The sequence below is a fragment of the Dermacentor andersoni genome, chromosome 2, assembly GCF_023375885.2.
Source record: "Dermacentor andersoni chromosome 2, qqDerAnde1_hic_scaffold, whole genome shotgun sequence".
In the NCBI taxonomy this organism is placed as follows: Eukaryota; Metazoa; Arthropoda; class Arachnida; order Ixodida; family Ixodidae; genus Dermacentor; species Dermacentor andersoni.
Window position 1 is genome coordinate 198653857 of NC_092815.1, and position 19993 is coordinate 198673849.

Below are 19993 nucleotides of genomic sequence, written 5' to 3' on the forward strand. Positions count from 1 at the left end.
AGCGCAAAACAACGCCCTGGCACCTATTGGGCATCTGGCAACGCTAGTGTGATGAGGGGCGCGGCCACCGCTGTTGTAGGTGCACCTGAGCGGCGTACGAGACTAGACAGAAGGAAAACCGTCAGTGTTCGCAGCTTCAAGTGCATCCATTCGGTTCAGTCCTCTGAACGCGCCAGGACGTGGTATGCCCACAGTTGCACAGTAAGCAAGCTAGTGGTCGTGTGTATAACTCTTGTGCTAGTGTCGGAAACCCACACGGTACCCGGGCTCGACTGCACCGAGGATTGAGTGGAGCGTGTGGTGGCTGCGCCGAGATGGGTTCGTTGTTTTTCGCCGGCGAACACGTTGCGGGTCTAGTTTGTAGACCAGGCTTCTCTGATGCTCCACGCTGGAGCCGCGCTTGCACCATCAATACAAACACAGCCATGCGAAAGCCTTGCCAACGGAGCGAACACGCCTGCAGTGTCTAAATAAATGCTGTCGAAATAAGATATCGCAAGGACACAGAAGCGAAAACCGGACTATTTAGTGAGACAGCTAACCTAAAATAACCAAAGCACCATCGAAAACTTTAAAATGCGGAGAAAAGATACCTTGGTTAACTAAAAACACCGTATACATGGCGCAGAACCGGAACAAATTCGGTAATACAATTTGGAGTAGGCAGACCTATCACAACAAAAATGGCAAGCATCGAGTTGCCAACAAACATTAATCGAATGTTGATGCGATATTCGTAGAATGAATTCGTAGATATTCCATAAAGTTGCCAGAAATATATTAGGAAAATCTGAATCGATGCCACTGCAAGTGGACTAAACCTAATGCTCGAGGGATGTAAAGGGAGTGATAGATGGGCCCGGGAATAAGCTCGTCACCTAAAGATTGAGAGTAATAAACTTTGGTTGCGCTTCCCAACGGCACCGGAACGACTACAGAATTTGGTTATATCCTTGTCAAATTACGTTTTCACTGATCTGAAGTGTCGCTGAATAACTAATGGAAGTGTCAAAGACGGCGATGTCTTAGTAACTGTTGCCCCTTACCCTATACAAACCGAATGTCGCAGATTTGCCAGGAACGTAAGGTTCGTAGTTTTTTCGGCCGGCAAAATCGCAGTAAATATTCGCTTACTCCATAAATTAAAAACCATGGTGTGGCGCTTGCTAAGACAAGCATGAACAAATTTCACTCGACGACCGCAAACATTCATTGCCAGAACTCTGGCGTGATGACGAACGCCGGCTTCGAGGACAGAGCACGTCGGGTTGCATCGCGATTCAAGGCGTGTCCGGTGCTTGAAACACGCAATCCCCAGCACTAGGTACGTGGGAAGAAAGCGCACGTTGAACGACCAAACGTCGACACACCCAAGCTTTGCGCTCGCCGCAGATTGCCTCCACTACACGACGCATAGCCCGCCTATGCGCTCAGCCATGCGGACAGGCATGTGCAAACACGGCTGGGGTAAACAGGTGCGCACGCATCTGTACTTTCCTCGCTCGCCATAGAACGCATTCGATTTTGTGACCTCTAACAATGGGCACGCGGAAGGAAGGCGCGCATCAAGTCACTGACCTTCTCGGCTCCCCCTCTCACACTTTGCCTCGCATCCACAGCGAACAGCACGCGGAGCGCACTCTTATGGCCCTCCGACGTTGTAAAGAACCTCAAAGCCACGATGATGCCGACCGCGAAGTGTCCGCCTTGAGTCTCGATATAATTCGTATCGCGATCAAAAGTTCCCACCAGTAGCGTGACAGGCACACGAGAGGACAAACATAGGGCGCTATTTTGGACATTCGGCCATTTTCTTCGATGCGTGACGTAGACGCGACGCAAATAAAATGGTGCTAATGGCCCCATTTTGCTTTCGTAACGTGACGCCTATTTCACGTTTTGCCTAAGAAACTGAACTGAAGGCACTGAACGTAAGGTTCTCGGTAAAGAGTTTTCTTCCGCAATAAAAATAAAGCAGCTAGCTCAAAGCGCACGATTATTCCGTCGAAAACGCTTCTCGCTTCCGTCGTGGGCTGCTTACAAGCCGCCGTCTGCTTTATTAGCTACGATGCGTGCACCCGGAAAAAGGAATGAGTCATCGCACGTTGGCGCCTCCGCGCTTGTTTTCTACCTTGAGACAACATACGCGGCCTACCAGTGCTGATGCGCGCACGTTCTAGGCCACGCTGTCGCTACCTCGTGAAACGCAATTGACTCAGCCCGACTCGGCTGGCTGAGAAACGGCCAATTATAACCGATAGCGTTGCGCGCGCCAGAGATATCCACTAGCGCGACGCAAGCGCCGGCGCTGCCATCTCTTGTTCACTTCGCCGGTTACTTGCACTGAAGGAGGAACCTTCAAGGAGCCGCCTTGCGTACATGTCTTTTTATTAATTAGAAAGAAGCCGTTGTCATACTATTTGATGGTGCGAAAAGGCATTAATATTGATTACAATACAAATGCAGTAGTGAAAACTGGACAATATTGCCGAAAGTTTGCTATGTTAAACCAATATTATTTTCTATAAACGCGTTCTCTTAAAGAATGATGGCCCCAAACACAAATGCCAATACCACCCGAGAGCGATGCAAATACTATGAGCACGCGTTATGAAAAAGATTTTCATGGCGCCAAACGACGGGGAAAATGTGGCGATACGCATTCCTCTCGGCTGCCATGGCATATGGCAGCTCATTAGCATAATTCGCGCGGCTCGTCCCACCACAAATTATGGCGGAAAATCTCAGCAATGGCGGCCCAGCGCAACGTCACGCATCGTCAAAATGACGTTTACGGAACAGCCCTTCCTGTGACGCTCCTCACGAGATATTCCTTCAGCCAATCAGCAAGCTGGCATGGCGCATATCTTGGATCGCCACCACATATTCGCAAAATTGCAGATGCATTGCACTGGCTTCTGAACACTGCCGCTCACATTCTTTTTGAAGCGCTAACGTCGCAATATAGCTTCCAAGGACCAAAAAAAATGTATTAGCCAATATAATTTGCAGCTCCACGTCCCGTTTCATCATCTTGATGAAAACGCAATATTCCATTTTGCAAAACATCCGTTTCCCGGCAAAAATTTCAAGGCACGTGAGCTCTCCACAGCCAATCATAGAGTCAACATGGCGGCCGTGCAGCCGCCATGCGTGTCGAGAATAGCGCCCATAATTACGATAACGAAAGAATGATATACAAGATGATGTCATCCGATGGCGCATGTGCATTGTTCCCTTGGCAAGGCGCCTTCTGCTGTGTTTTCCAACTGTTACTGATTACACCTTGCAGGAGCGACAGCAATCTTTGACATCAACCGCCCACAGCAACACTGGGTTAGTGGGAGCTAAACTGCGTAATTGAAGGCTCCGGATTATTTTGACCACTTAACGTTTTTTGGCGTACACGACTGCGTTTTCTTTTTGCACTTCGTCCCGTCTAAATGATGCAGGAAGTAGATGTCACGACTGCGAAAGATCATCATATATTGCGGTAGGGGTGGGTGCCATACAATATTCCCGGCAATTTAAGAACTGTCGAATGAATGTGCCCTGCATTTGCCCTGCATTCGGGCACCACAGATTCATCGCAGATGTAATCAGGTGCGATTATGTCCCACTTATTTCATAAATGCACTCCCAGTCCTTTGCTATCGGTGGAGTGGAGAAGTACGGAAAAAAATTCACACACGCGAAACACCAAGAGAGGAAATATTTGGAGCACGATTCCGGACTCATCGTCCCAGGTAACTTAATCGGCATTATCCCAGTACACTGAAGAAAGCCTTACCTTACCATGCTGTACACTGTGGCGAAAGTGCCTCCTAGGGACACCCGCTTCTCCTCCGGCATCTTAGTCAGGTCTGCAAACATAGCCTGCGAATCTATAAATCAACATGGTCGTTGCCAAGAGAATTTGAAAGCTTTATTAGTGCCGGTCCCACCAATTTGCGCCATATCAAAAATTATTGCGATACGAATTAATGGGCAGTGCACAACGGGTATGCGTCATATTCAAGATTACTAAATGAATACAGTAGAAGCTCTATAAGCGGGAATTCCTTAAACGAAAGTGCAGATCAAGCGGAACAAAAGGTTCTGAATCGGTTGGTTCTGTATTCGAACAATATATATAGAAACTTCTCTAACGGGAAACAACATTTTTGCAGCTTTCTATAAACTTAACTGCAGAATCAAATTCTCAAGCAGCTCTTTTTGATTCAGGGAAAATCAGGATCTAACCTTTTTCGTTTTGTTTTTGCTACAACCGTTTTTAGTAAATAAGGTGATTCCACTGCACACGCGGCGTGCGTCAGGTGTTCAAAGCTTTTCTTTGCGTATTAAATATACCATGCTTCCAACCTCAATGTTATAGTGCCCTCTACTTGGGTCTAGATGTATCGGCAGCTCTATAGCCGACATTCGTACTGGCTATTTTGCATGGAAACATATATGCATGCAAGCAGCAACTTGTCTTGCAGCCTTTTTCCTGTGCTATTCTTTTTATTGACAATAGGAGAATAATAATGCCTCTTCTGCTGAAACGATTATTTGGTACTTTCGTTTATTTGGATGCGCAGCAAGTCCCTGCTAGGTCCCAATAGGTCGGCCTAACAGGTCGGTAGCAATAATTGTTCCGCAATAAATGCTAAGCACCTTGTCGCTGTCTGTTTGTTGTTTATTCAACTGGGTGCTTCTTTCACGTTTAATACTTCTCATTTCTGGCAAAAGTGGTAAGAGGGCGTATAGCATACAGTGTTGGACCCCTGCACGTCTTCCTCGGTCAACGGAACTTCTTTTTATCGGCACATATATCTTCGGTTGCTTAATTAACTTAATGCATCACTTCTTTTTACATTGCACCGGCTCTTCTCATTTTGCTTGATACTGATGTAGTGAAGAGGCGCACCAACGTTGTCACGTTAATGTGTTTAAGACCGACATATTGACGAAACTCCCCGACGTAGTGACCTTCCCCATAAAGAGATTGCAAATAAATTTCATTTTCAAAAGAGTATTCATATGACAGGAAGGGGGAAAATTTAGAGAGTGTCGGCCTTAGCGAGCTACCTTTGCTTTTCCGCATTGCGTATGTCTGTTTCTAGCCTTCTGCAGGGGCCGATTCCGGAGAAGTGCCACGTAAGAACTTGTGCCAATCCCGAACTTAGGGCAGTAACAAAACACGGGAACCAGTCCGACGCTCCTCCTACTTCCCTCACGCTAGGTGTGAGACAATAGAATGCCGTGCATAGTGACATCACCCCAGTCTCGCCCTTAACCCTCTCAGATAGACATTGTCTTTCACCGGCTTCAACTAGAGGATAAATGCCATTCCAACTTCTGCTTTTAATTTGATTGCTTTTCTCAAGTAAGGATGACCCAATAGCGAGAACACTTTTTTAGGCGGAAAGGCTGTTTACACCAACGGCTGCCAGAGGGCGCGAGTACTATATTACCGTCCACGTCAAGCTGACAAAGCTGGCACCTTCTGTAAAATTTTGTCTGCACTGCACTGCTTTCTTTTCAGCCTCTGCCGCCATTTGCGCCGGTTTTGCGATGGTGGACGTGAACATTGTGCGTGAAACTCGATCCGTTTTACGGCAACAAAACACGCGAGAGCATATACATTTTAAATTTGTGCTGCAAAGTGAGAAAGTCAGCGAGCTTTTTTTTTACGGTAATTGCTCCAGCTGCTTCTGCGATACAGTGCGCAAAAAAATGCCCGCATCTGTGGACTGCAGGCGAGCGGTTTATAGACCTCAACTATGCTTTGGTTTACAACGCATTCAATAAAGAGACCTTCCAGAGAAACCTAAGCTGTCAACATTACCCTCACCCCTGCACCCCTATTATGTAATATCTATGGACGAAAGCGCTGCCAAAGTATCGTTTTCGAGGTGGCAATGGTTGAAAAGAAAGCAGCGCGGAGGTATTCAGGGTAATTACTTTGCAAGAGCTGAAGAACTGCCTTGAACAGACACAAACACATCCCCTGTAACTCATCGAGAGTACTCTGTAGGTGATTATGCTTTCTGAATGTTAGAAGAAACGTGCGAATTAGAAAAGCGATATTCTGGTTACGTACTTTTGCGTCCTCCTTTGTGAACTTGGGCAAGCGCATAAACAAAGATGTTTCCAAACGTTAGTGTCGTCGAAAGACGCTGTTTTTTGTTTTGTATGCGAACCACAGCTTATAGCTTCTGCAAGCAGGAATTTGATGCTCCTTATCGCACCAGAGGCAAGTACCTATTATGTTTCAGGTAAAAGAAAGTATGACTTCTGCACAAATTACTACCGGAAAGCACGACCAATGTGCCATGGTGCTAAATTTTCCTTGCCAAATGAAATTGTGATGACGAGACGACGATGAGTAAGCGCCAATTTAACAAATATTGTCTGCCCATGGCAAGCGTAATGAACACAAAGTACAATAAAAAATGAGTGCTGCTTTGACGCGAGTATCTAGCGCACGCTACGGCGAAGAAATTTTGTCACTGCCGCCAAGTTACCCTTCAAATCAGTCACCAACTATGGGAGAAAGTTAGGTGCTACGACCGATTCACAAGCTTGTTTTTGATTGCCTGCTTGCGTTAACCGCACCTATTAAATTAGTCAGTACGACAAGCTGATGAAGCTAAGGCTGCCAATGAACATATTTTTCTTGTCGGTGTTTGTTTTTGTACGCGCGCACACTCTCTTAAAGAGCAGTAGGCTATTTTAGGAGTCATAGCGTCAGCCTTGGTGCATGTCGACTATTAGTTGGGGTAATTAATGTGCGACTTCTTTTTAGTCGGCACTCGTTGGAATAAATGTTTAGCCATTCATCTTTCATTGCAAAAAGTGCGGATGCAAAGCATTGCTCGACCGGTGCACAGTAATTGCAAAAGACAAAAATAAATCGGCGCTTTTGATTATAGAAGCACAGATTTCGAATTTGTAAGACAGGTGCACGCGCATCGATGTACAGCGATATATGAAAAGTTGCCATGGTTTCGCAATGAAATTTTTGAATCGTAGCACTGTGTGTAACTTCGTTCCTTGCTTCCATCCGTGTATTTTACGCGAAACAGTACACGCACTAATGCCACTCCAAGAAGTCCAAGTAGCAAGTATAATCCTCCTTTAGACCAGGTTTACCCCGATTACAGTGTTATGCACCTAACATACACATGTCGCACTATTAGGATCTACAACATGAGAATATATAGGTGGTGAATTCCACGAGAGATGAAAAGAGATGGCACATTTGAAGTATTTTCCCCGATAATCTTGCACATTACACACGCGTAATTGAATAATGCTAAACTGCTACTTGACTTTTACAGAAAGGTACTCGTAAATGGGAAAGAAATCATGAAAAGCTGTCGGGCGAGGGCACTGTTAGGAAATGTGTTTCTTTATAATTTTGCGACATTGCTTAAGCCCATGCAAGTACAATAAAGCAAATATCTTTATTTACAGCACAAATACAAGTAAAGCGGAAGTAGCCTGCGGCATTTTCCAGACTTGTCAACAAATACCTCTTTAAAATTTGACGAAAATGCTACTGTTTTCAAGCTTGTTCGTTTTTGGGACTCTATTGCTACTTCCCCGTACATCCCAAGTTTTTGTGATTGACAGCAGAGATTGCCCTTTGAGTGTATAGCGAGCGTGTGCATTTCTTATTTTCTATTATTTTCACAGTAGGATGCTTTTTACTCAAAATGTAACAATAAGAAAAATTCTATTTCATTGAAAAAATGATTATACAGAAAACCTCCCTCTCAATCTAGCTCATGGTCACCCAGATTGTTCTTTGGGGAGTGTGGAATAACATTATTACAGAGCATTTGGCATCATTTTTTACTGGAACATTGCTAGAAACGTTCGAATATTCTGTTTCGTGGGAGCGGTTCATAGTTCGCAAATGAGCATTTCCTGCGAAAATTCACTACAAGGACATGCCTCCTTTTCCTCTGAGTCTTGCTCAATGTCATGAATGGAGTATTAGCGGTCGGTGGAGAAGCGCTTTAAAAAAGCAAAAAGGAATAAATGTGCCCGATGATTACGATGCTCCCTAATGCGAAATTTGAGCGCGGCTCGATGCGTGTTTTTATTTCGCTATATACGATGGCAAACAAATTGCGACCGAAATCACCGCATCGACTGGCAGTAGGCCAGTGCCGTTAGTGCCTACGCGGAGGGAGGGGCAGTATGGAAACGCTGGCATGATGAATGGCGTAGGAGCCAGCTGTGGTAGAAGACCACGGCGACGAACACGCCAGCAGTGGCACGAGAGTGTTCCCGCGGTTACGTCGAGGGACGCCAACGCCCTGACTGCATGGAACGGGATTTACGTGTTGGATGCTAATCAATGTAATCACTCAATGCATGTGTTGCGATCTCACGTTATTCCAAAATACAAGAGGTCCTTATCGAAGGCGAAAATGATTTTCCCGGTCAAAATACCAGTCGGCGAGAGTGTTGGTTTAGTTAACATGTTCATTTTCGCAACAGATGCGACCAACCAGCGTTTAAAAAGTATAGATTATGTGAAATTTTGTGGTAGCACTTTTGACCAGTGACTAAACACGTTGGGAGCGAGTCGCGTGTTATCTGAATAGACAAACATGCCATGAACAGATGCCTAGCACACAGGTCGCGAGTTCCCTCTCCGTCCTTTTTTCATCCCTAAAGTAGTCAATCTCGCTCATAAAATGCAAAACGAGGGATGCTTGCCACTCATAGTGTATTGCTTCACGAATGGTCGCAGATTGTGTCCGTGTATATTGGGAAACCCAGTTAGAGATCCACATGACTATAGGTCCTTCGCAAATGAAGTCGGCTGCGATGGTTTCTTTGCCGCATATATGACCTGACAGGTCTTATTAAGGAAGCAACTGGTTATTACGAGCTGTACAAAACGTGGCGTTTGCCGGTCGGCACCTTGCAACAGAATGTGCATTCTCAGAAAAGCGCGCGACGGCGCGCATAGGCTAGGGGAAACCGCTCCCTGTTTTGGAGCAATGTGATACGCCGCCTCTGCCGGCTATGATCCCAGTCCCGCGCGACAAGCAGAAGCCAGCTGGGTAGCGCGTCTTCTTGGACGGCTTAACGAAATCGGTCACAGGGTGGTGTTTTCATTGTTTTTGAACTCTCGATTTTCTTTAATCCCCACAGGAATATCTGCGTCCGCACACGTTTGGTGTGTTGCAAGACCACGTACTCGAGCACACGAGGGTTGGACCCTCCCGCGTCTAACCACGCGTGGCTTAGCCGTGTCCGGGGAAAAGGGGATCTTGGAGGCTGAGCCAAATCCGGGTGTTTGGACCTTCACCGACCCTTGGCGGCAGCAACACACCTCTTTCGCCTCGGCTTCACGTAGATGGCACCCCCGGGCTGACCCACCCGGGGGAAAACGGTAGTTGCCTTTCCCACTCCTCCTCTCTAATCTTCGTCTTTCTCTTGCTTTCCATCTTTCCTGTCTTCTCTTGGCTTCCTTTTACTTCCAGATACTTCCACACGGCAAGGGTTAACCTTGTGTGGTATAGCCAACCTTGCTTATAGCAGATTTGTTTATAGTAGTGTAGTACAGCTGGCGCCTGCAGGACGTGTCTTTTCACGGTCTTGCAACGTGCCCTTGTGCCCTCCATGGTCAGTTGCTGGCGGTGCTGCCAAATTTCCGCATATATCTATGGCAAGCTCTTTTCCACTACTTCCTGAATGCCCTCAAAGGAAGGCGCACCGAAGAAGTATTTAGGTTCTATGGCCGTCATACACTCCGAAAAAAACGCAATGTCAGCGAGAATGATATCTCCCTTTGTGGTGTCGAAATCGATAACCGATGTTCTTGGTCAAGGCTATAAAGGTTCCAAACTTGCAAGTGGAAATTGCTTCTTGGAACTCTGAGATAAAAACCAATATGAAAGGCTACCGTCTTTTGGGGACGTTCCAGTGAATGTGACACCGGATCGCGCCATGAACACCAGCCGTGGTGTTGTATCTGATAGTGACCTGATTGATCAGACAGGCTGGAGTGACCAGAATGTGATCACTGTAAAACGAATCAAAATGAGGCGCGATGGTAAAGAAATACAGACTAAGCATCTTATTCTCACATTCAGTTCAAGCGTTGGGCCCAAAACAATCGAGGCAAGCTATGTGAGGATCAGGGTCAGGCCGTATATCCCGAATCTCCTCAGATGCTTTAAATGTCAAAGGTTCGGCCACAATTCGCAGAACTACCGTGGCCGACTAACCTGTGCCAAATGTAGCGACCATGATCATCCGTCCGAGTCATGGGAGATCCACACTGTGTGAATTGTGATAGAAAGCAGCACGCGTACTCGCGGTCCTGCCCATCTTGGAATAAAGAAAAAGAAATAGTGGCAATCAAAAAGAAAGGGAATATATTTCGTTTAAACATGCATGCAGGTGCGTATCCTTCTTGTCAAAGAATAGCTTTGCCGAAGTGGCGCGTCAGGGGCCAGCGCTGCATTGGCCTCCGGCGGCTGTCCGGCCCTTACACAGTAAGCCGGCACTGACGTCACCCGCCCCCTCGGCGGTTGCGGGTGGCGCTGCTCCGCCGTCCAAGAAGGGCCACCGACCTCCGAAGCGGTGGCCTCAAAGGCCCCATCCCTTGAGAAGAGGTCTTCTCGACAAACAAATCGCTCACAAGAGCGGATGTCCAGCGCTTCGCAGGAGGCGATGGACGCGACACCAAGTCAAATGGCGCCACCAACGCCTAAGGAGCGGCGAGAATCTCTCAAGCGCTCCGAAAAAGAGAGATATCGCATTACGGGACTCGCAAGAGGTCGTGTAACCTAACTTTTCTAGTTAGACACACATCACTGACCTCGTTCGCATAATGGATAGCCAAATATTGCAATGGAACGTGAGAGGACTTCTCCACAATCTTGACTATGTTAAAGACCTCCTCCGCACATTCACTCCAAAGGTAATGTGTGTCCAAGAAACACACCTAAAATTTACACAGACCTACTTTTGAAGGCAATATGCCACTTTCCGCAAAGGCCACGATGATTCACTCACCTCCTCGGAGGGTGTAGCCGTAATAGCCCATAAGGGCATTGCATGTCAGCAAATAAAACTCCGAACTCCCCTCGAAGCAGTTGGAGTCCGACCTGTGCTATTTGGTAAGCTAATCACAGTTAGTTCCTATGTACGCCTCCCCTTCCTGTCAACTTTCTAAAGCAGAGTTTCAAAGCTCCATCGATGAACTTCCTCCGCCATATATAGTCGTTGGTGATATAAACGCAGATAGCCCCCTGTGGGACCACTTGCGTTCAAATGCGCGCAGGCACCTGATAGAAAATTTTCTGTTCTCGTCAGGTGCATGTTTATTGAACAAAAAAGAACCAACGAAGAACTACAATGTTACGCATAATACATACTCGTCCATAGACTTGAGTATAGCTTCGAGCTCACTATTTTTGTACCTGGAGTAGTCTGTTCTCAAGAACCCCTATGGGAGTGACCACTTTCCAGTTACATTAAAGCTTACAAAACCAGATGCATGCTCGCCGCATTTACATCGATGGAACCCCGAATCTGCGAACTGAGAACTGTTTCGAGAACTCACATATTTAGGCGAGGACGAGATTTCGGATTTTAATGTCAAGGATGCTGTGGCATACCTAACTGGTTTTATTATTGACGCTGCAACAAGATGTATTAAGCAAACTAACTGACTGGAAAAGAATTGTCGCAACCCATGGTGGAATGACGAATGTCGGAAAACCCGCAATATTCAAAACAAAGCTTGGGATTGCATGGCAATTCTCCAACAGCAGAAAACCTCATTAATTTCAGACTGGTCCAATCACAAGGCTGGACAACAGGTCCACGTGCAAAGTGAGCTAGCTGGGAGCGGTACGTATCTGGGATAAATTCTCAGAAAGACGAAGCAAAGTGTTGAATTGGGTGAATAAATCAAAGGCTGGGCGACGAACCCCCTGCTTTTATCAAGTACCCAAGGAGATGGCTTGGAAGACCAGGCAGACTGCCTGGCTGAACAGTTTGAATATATCTCCAGTGCATCTCATTACACACAATCATTCCTAAGGTTCAAAGAACACGCAGAGCGACAGCGCCTTGATCGGAAATGTGCCCAAAATGAAGATTACAACCGCCCGTTCACTTTAGCTGAGCTTAAGACTCCTCTTGCTTGTCGCAACAGCTCAGCACCAGGTGATGAACGTATAATATATGAAATAATTAAGTACCTCCACCCTGAACCACACAGAAAATGCCCCTCTCACTTGTTGATGTCACGTGGGCCGCTGGGTCTATTCCGTCTTCTTGGAAAGAAGCTATATTAATACACAAACAAAGTAAGGACCCGCCCTTACCTAGTAGTTACAGACCTATCGGTTTGACAAGCTGTCTCTGCGAGCTCTTTCAAAAAATGATAAACTTGAGAGCAACGGACTACTTGTTCCTTACCAGTGTGGTTTCAGAGAAGGCTGGTCGACCGCAGACCGTTTTGTCCGCATTGAAGCAACTATAAGGGATGCCTTCATACACAAACAGTTTTTTCTCTCCGTATTTCTTCATTTGGAGAAAGCATATGACACCACATGACCGCTTTGGTATTATCCGAGACCTACCCGTTATAGGTATCTGCGATAGTACGTTGAGTATCATCGAAAGTTAGCTTCCTAACCACACATTTCGTGTAAGGGTGGGCCATGCCTTGTCCAGGTCTTTCACCCATGAAACTGGTTTTCCGCAAGGTGGTGTGCTAAGCTGCAGACCCTTTATTGTGAAAATGAATTCTTTGCGCATTGTTATCCCGCAAAGCATGTTATACTCGGTATATGTAGATGATGTGCAGAATGGATTTAAATCACGCAACTTTGCTATATGCGAACGACATGCCCAGCATGCCTTAACTAAAGTGGAAAATGGGCTGAAGAAAACGGTTTCAGGATGAGCCCACAGAAAATTACATGCTTTATTTTCACGAATAAGAGAGCAATAGTGCCATGATCTGCTATTGAGCTCTATGGTAGCATATTACCTGTAAGTGCCAAGCACAAGTTTCTCGGCACATTGGACTCGAAACTCACATTCATCCCGCAGATCAAATACTTGAAGGTTAAATGCCTCAAAACAATGAACTTATTGAAACGTCTATCAAGTACAACATGGGACAGTGACAGGAAATGTCTTTTGAACTTGTATAGGTGTCTTGTCGGCTCATGTCTTGACTACGGCGCGATAGTATATCAGTCCGCTACACCAAGTGCTTTAAAGATGTTGGATCCTGTCCACCATTTGGGAACCTGCTTCGCGACCGGAGCCTTCGGGACAAGCCTCGTACAAAGCTTTTATGCAGAAGCACATGTATGGTCACTCCATCTTCAGCGACCATTTAACAGTTTTACATATTTCATTATTATAAATTCAAACCGCGAATATCCCTCGTATTCATGCATAAGAATATTATCGCTGCCATACTCTTCAATAACCGACCTGCAGCGAGAAGGCCATTCACTGAGCGTGCGAGGAACCTTATCGAAGAAACGGGTGTTCAAGTGCTTGAACATTGTCTTACGGCTCCAGTGAAACTGTTACCGCCATGGCAGTGGGATCTGATACAGTGTGACGCAACCTTTGCAGAGGTCACTAAACATGCGCCATGGGCACATATTAAACTGCATTTCATAGAACTCCAGTACAAGTACTCGTGCACAAAGTTTTAGACAGACGCTTCTAGGTCGCATCCGGAGTGTCTTATGCAGCCGTTGGTCCATCCTCAGAATCCGGTGTACTACACCCGGAAACTAGTATATTTACGGCTGAGGCTCATGCACTATTGTGGGCTGTGAAGCACATAAGAAAATCAAAACTTCAAAAAACTGTTATATTTACAGACTAGCTAAGCCTCGTAAAAGCCTTGAAATCACCCTGCAGACACAAAAACCTGGTACATACTGAGCTCAATTCCATTCTCTGTAGAGCATATAATCTAACCGGCATGCCATTATATGCTGGGTACCTGGCCTTAGAGGCATCGAGGGTAATGTATTAGCTGACTAAATGGCCACATCACTCACATCGCAAGCTATTATTCCTACGGCTGCTGTACCGTTCACAGACCTCAAACCTTTCTAACGAAAGAAACTGCGAAGCCGCTGGCAACACTTGTGGGACCTGGAAACAAAGAATAAGCTTCAATTGATTAAGCCACAGTTTGGTTTCTGGCCCGCGAAAGCGAAAATACGACAAAGTGATGTCCTATTCTGTCGACTAAGGATAGGTCACGCCTATGGCACCTACAATTTTTTACTGACTGGAAATGAGCCTCCAACCTGTGGTAGATGCGGCGAGAGGTTTACCATCCTCCATGTCCTCCTGCAGTGTCGGGAAGCCGAAGCTGAGCGAAAGAAACCTTTTCCTCGTGCATATCGCCAGCACACCCCTCTCCATCCTGCAATGTTTCTTGGTGGAGAACCGTTCTTTGACACCAAAGCAGTTCTAGGTTTTTTTAACGATGTCGACTTGCAAGTTTTAGCCCCATAAATTCATAGCGCATACTCTTTCCAGAGGATGCCGCTGTGATGGTAGTTTCGTATAGCACATGTTAAGCACATGTTAAGCATGTTAAGGCAGTAGTGCTTATTGCAAATGTTCATCTATGACATATTTCACTATATCATCATTATTTTACAATGTATCTTTCGTGTCCATTGTACAGATCATTAACCAGTGGCATAATTTCATCTCATATAGGCTTTATGCACTTTACAGCCACTGTTTTAGGCCCTTTTACAGCCACTTAACATCTGCCCTTCGTCATTCATAGCTCAACTGCGAAGTCATCAACACCGGCGTAGCGCTCTTTGGCGACATGTCGCCCTTGCGGCACAAAACACCCCATTCATCATTTTCTTTAATGGCATAGATATTCTGTTCTGCATCACGACAATATATATATATATATATATATATATATATATATATATATATATGTTGGCCTCAGTCTTGTATATTACCGCCATTGTTCTTGTAGTTCCATCGCTTATAGGACGCGGGTCACAATAACGTAGATGGTATTTCACTGTTTAAAACGCAGTTCTTTCAAGTCCTCGATGTTATACACATCACCAATCAACATTTTTAGGGCAGGAACACTGAGATCGACATTTGTGCAATACACACAAAGGCACACTTCTTCGTGGGGAGGAAGCAGAACCCTGTTCTGACGAAGCAAGTAAAACTTCGACAACGCCATTTATATGTCCGCATTCGCCGCCTTGAACACAAGATACGTATCTCGTATTGAGCAAGTCGGAAATATTGGGAACACGTGCTGCTTTTCCCCGTCAGCAACACGCAGGTATTTCTTGTTTTGGCTCTGGCTTGAGCACGCATACTCATCTTTTGTGTAGTAGGCCATGGCAGCCTGCACATCCCGAAGGGCTTAAACGACACCTCCACAGCAGAGTTGGGGCTGTCCACAGGCCATGGCTCTCACACCATTTTCGTGCTTTGCAGGTCATGTACATTGAGATAATTGGCATGGGGACAACGATTTTTCGTGAATCAAGATTTGCTGTCAGGAATGTCAACAATTGTAGACGCTCCTCAGAAGGTGTAGCCGTTGCGTACGATTTCCTCAAGCTCGCAATCACTCAAGGCAGTCATCGCAATAGGCCCTCGATGGTCCAGGGCTACCAAATTTCGCCCAAAGAGCGCTGACCTCCGTTTTAATTTTCATTGCAACAGCGCTTTCAATTTTGCCCTGTGTCATTCTTGCATAAGCGGCTCATTGTATTTGAGAAGCACGACTTGAGGGCCTCAAGGGTTAAACGCCAGTAAACTTCATGTGACTGTTCAACTCGCCGACCGCCCCTTCCTGGGGTACGAGAGCGTCACCGGTATTACCAGAGTCCGACAAGGCTGATAACAGACCCTTGTGCGGCTTGAAGAAGTATTCACAGATCTGACCTCCACCCACATTTGGACGCGCACCTCGACGAAAGGCCTTCCAGTGTAGAGACACGACATCATCTTCAACACTACGGAACCTTCACTGGAAGGGAAATTTAGCTGTAACAATTTCTTTTTTGTTTTCCCTAAAGTAGTTCGCACAAAAACTCGGTCGCGGCTTTAAGGCCTAGCTATAGCTACCTTCTGAGCGCATGATTGTCAAAGAGCCAAAATCAAGCTTGCTTTCGCAGCTAAGTGCTATGCCCCGTTCAAACATCCTCATCGGTTTCTGCTTATACAATTACCGTGGCGTCGCACAACATTTTCACTACCTCTGACCGCTGTAACTCAGGCGGCTGTATCCGCTAACGCGAACCATGCCTGAAACCAAGCAGAGCCGCAGACGGTGACCAGGTCTCAAGCATAACAGAAAAGCGGCAACCACAAGGCAATACGCATTTCGGCCCATACGCATTTCACTGTCGTCAGCGCTTAGATAGCGACTGTACGGGCACACAGACATATTGCAGAAAAATATATCGTTGGAACTCTGCCTACTTCCACAGCTTTCATTTTGGTGCCGTTCTGAAAAAAAAAATGGCGGACTGTAAATGCGCTCATTCCCGGCTGACGAGGAATAGCGGCGGCTGTACTGAAGTCCCGAACTACGCGAGTAGATTTCATTCAGACTTTCCTTCCCTAAAAAATTTTCCACCGACCCTGACTGCCTCATTCCTGCCGTTGATAAGGCTAAGAAGAAAAACGGCGAGCCCTTGCATTGTGTTTTCGAACAAATGCTGATTTCCGCACTATAGACCACTCTGGCAAATAATATTATTCGAACATTTGTAACATTATTCGCATAAAATGGTGTAACATATTCGTTCTCCGTATTATTGCACAGTCCGCAGAGAACAATTTGGGTGACATCAAAGGAGATTGAGAGTTGAAGGGGAGGGGGTCACAAGCATTTGTCAGTAAAGTAACATTTTTCTAATTTTGAAGTTCTGAGTAAACATATTACTTTACTTTAAAAGTTAGCAGAACAAAAATGCACAGGTTTGCTACCCACCTAATGGCCTGTCGCTGCTGCAAGTTGCAACAACTTGGGATATACAGAGAAGTAGGAAGAGATTCTGGAAGATATGCAAGTTCGAAAAATGTAGCATTTTCGAGAATTTTCGACAACGGTTACTTTATTTACGAATCTCCAAAATACCGCGGGATAATTCTGCTTTACTTCTAATTGCAGTGTAAATAAATATATTTGTATTAATATACTTGCATGGCTTTAATCAATGTCGCAAAGAAAACACCTTTCGTAAGATTGCCACCGCCCGACGACCTTTGACAAGTTTTTACCGTTTACTAATGGCTTTCTTTATTATCAAAAAGCAGTTTAGTACTGTTCAGTCCCGTGTGCATAATGTGCCAAAAATTAAAAAAATAATAAATGTCAAATACACATCCTGTATCAATGTCTCATGAAACTGACCAGCTGTCCAGGTAAATGAACAAGTAATTTCCCCAGTCGAATTTTCCATACGTTTTCCTTCTCGCCATTGTCCCTTTCAGTTGGTTCAAAATGTAAAAAAGGTAACAAGCGGCCTCGCAATATTGAAGAATGCACAGATTTATTCACGAAAATAGGTTTTACCGTACCTCACCCTAAAGGAAACGAATATAAAAAAGTCACTTTTGCTAAGCTCTGATCCTTACCTTCACCGGGAGGCTTCAGGCGCGCTGTGGAGAAGTCCACCACCGTCACTTGGACGTCGAACATGTCAACGAGCAGTCGTTGTCCGTCTAACCAGAAGGGCGCCAATCGATCTTCTGCCCCATTGACCAATACGTGGGCAGGCGTCAGGGCGCGGTGCTCAAACTCCAGTGCTGACTCACCTATGGCAAGCGTCAGGGCTAGCTGCTGCACCACCGAACGGATCTGGAGGGCACTCTCAAACTGCAAAGACCCAAATTAACGTGCTTGCACAAGAAGACCAACCCCAAACAACACAAAGGGTCCACAAGACGCGGCCAAGGTCTAGCCGGTGCAAGGAATGCGGATAAGGACCAACACAAAAGCACCCGCGAACAAATGTATTACATCTGTTTTCAGCAACACAGATGGCGCATGCCGTTACACGTAAACTGCCTTTCTGTAGCTCCATTCAGTTTTGAGGCATTTGGATGCGCTTCTCCGGGTATCACATTTGTTGTGTCTACGACCTTTGCGTGACATAAGGCATGGCACGGTATCAATATGCATAATCGAATATGGGCAAAAGGGCGATTGCTGCTGACTGCCTGAATTCTGCCATCCAGAAATCACAGTTCGTTCGGTTCTCAAAATCTGGTATGCAGGCTATTTATTCTCCGCTGGCTTCCCCCGTTCTGTAATAGTGTCACTTGCTAAAAGACTCCGGCAGATGATAAAACCTGGAACAAGCAGGAGTAGCACTAAAGGCCCCTGCCCTTATAAAAAAATATTGATCGCCCTTCCAGTACTGTGAAGAGGAGTGCAAGCGAAGTTCCGGATCCGCGGCTTTTCGTCGTCGTAACGCCTTGTCTTCGCGCTCCCTCACGGCGAGGTCAGACCGGTGACGACGAGCCCTCTCTCGAGCGAGTTCCCGGAGGCGTTTAAGAAACGCCGCCTGTTCTTTGCCCGTATGCATGACGCGAGGCCTGCTGCCGCTGCCGTTCCTTCGACGCAACGGGGCTGAACTCGCGGGAAACGACAGGCGCGAGGCGAGAGAACACGCGACCACACCCTTTCCCTCCTGCGCCTGGGATTGGCTCGTGCCTTGCGTTACGTCTACTTCTTCGTGCACATAAAATCCCGCTTTAAAGGGCGCGTATGGTGAACCGACAGTGGCTGAATCGGCTAGCGTGGTGGTCTCGCATACCGGAGGTCGACTGTTCGAATCTGCAGCTCGATAAGCAATTTTTCGTACGTCAACACCAACAACAACGCCGAGTGAGACAGTAGAGGTTTTGCTAGAAAGATGAGGCCACAAGGGGTGCTTTATTTGCACAAGATTGGCAACAATATCAAAAGTGCGGTGGACAGACGCGATATGTGGTTTTCTCCGGCACCATCAAGGTTGAGAAGTATTGCTGTCGCATTTGCACGAACGGCGGCAAGAAGCGGGTAAGCGACAAAACTTGGCATAGCCTTCGGAAAAAGTTACGCAAGAGCGCAGTATGACATAGTTTTGTCCTGCGAAAAATTCTATTTTAGGTATACTGGGAGCTTCGAGAATGACATAATGAGAGAGAACGCACAAAACTTGATGAGGCTGATACCGCACAATTGGCGACGCATGTTACTCGGCCTTCGTGTGAGCGGCTACTTTGGAATCGGCAAATTCTGCGCAGGAGAAAAGATGTCGCAAGAAAAACGCTGAAGGCGTTTATTGCGAAATAGCAATATGCAGTTCGATTTGTTTACCGAAGTGATATCTGACTTGACACCGCGTCACGTCGTCCTTGCTAGCGCCTTTTGTACGTAGGATGGGCACGTGTCCCCTTCTTCTATAAATGATCTTTTGTGCTCAAAATAAACTTCAGTGGCTATGCGAGTTTGTTCGTGTCATCTTTGTTTTAGTCCTGATCCCAATTCTTACCAATGATTGTACCATGGCATCTGAACACAGACTAACTCAGCAACAAGAAGCTTTGCTTGTCCATTGGAAGTAAGTTACTTAAAGGGCAACTCCGGCAATTTTTCGATGTCAACGGATGTTGATGAAATTCACTGGATACGTTAAACTGTACATTCTCGTCATGTGCTCAAAAAGCAGGTTTGGCAGTTGCACACATTTTTTACAAATGAATTTATTAAAGTGACTCGAACACCCTACCTCACCTGCCCCTCAGTTACAGGCAACATTGTGTATGACGCCAAGGGGGTGCCACTCGGAGCATGCCGGGATCATGCAGACGACAGTGACGAGAGCGTGGAGGAGTTGACAATCGTAAGCTGGTACTTCGCGTGAGAAGTTGCTGACACGAGGATTTGCGTTCCCTGTGGACGGGCAAGTGATGGGGGGTGACAAGT

At 46.2% G+C, this 19993-nt stretch overlaps 1 protein-coding gene across 1 annotated transcript in view; it reads right to left on the minus strand.

The window, feature by feature from the left end:
* LOC129387180 (serine/threonine-protein kinase haspin-like) overlaps positions 1-19993 on the minus strand; it is a 56943-nt gene that overhangs the window by 12682 nt on the left and 24268 nt on the right. Inside the window, exons 4-5 of the mRNA XM_055075920.1 lie at positions 17656-17896; positions 3791-3884 (exon numbers count right to left, since the gene is read on the minus strand). Coding sequence (XP_054931895.1) covers positions 3791-3884; positions 17656-17896 — 335 coding nt within the window. The remainder of the gene's footprint in view (positions 1-3790; positions 3885-17655; positions 17897-19993) is intronic.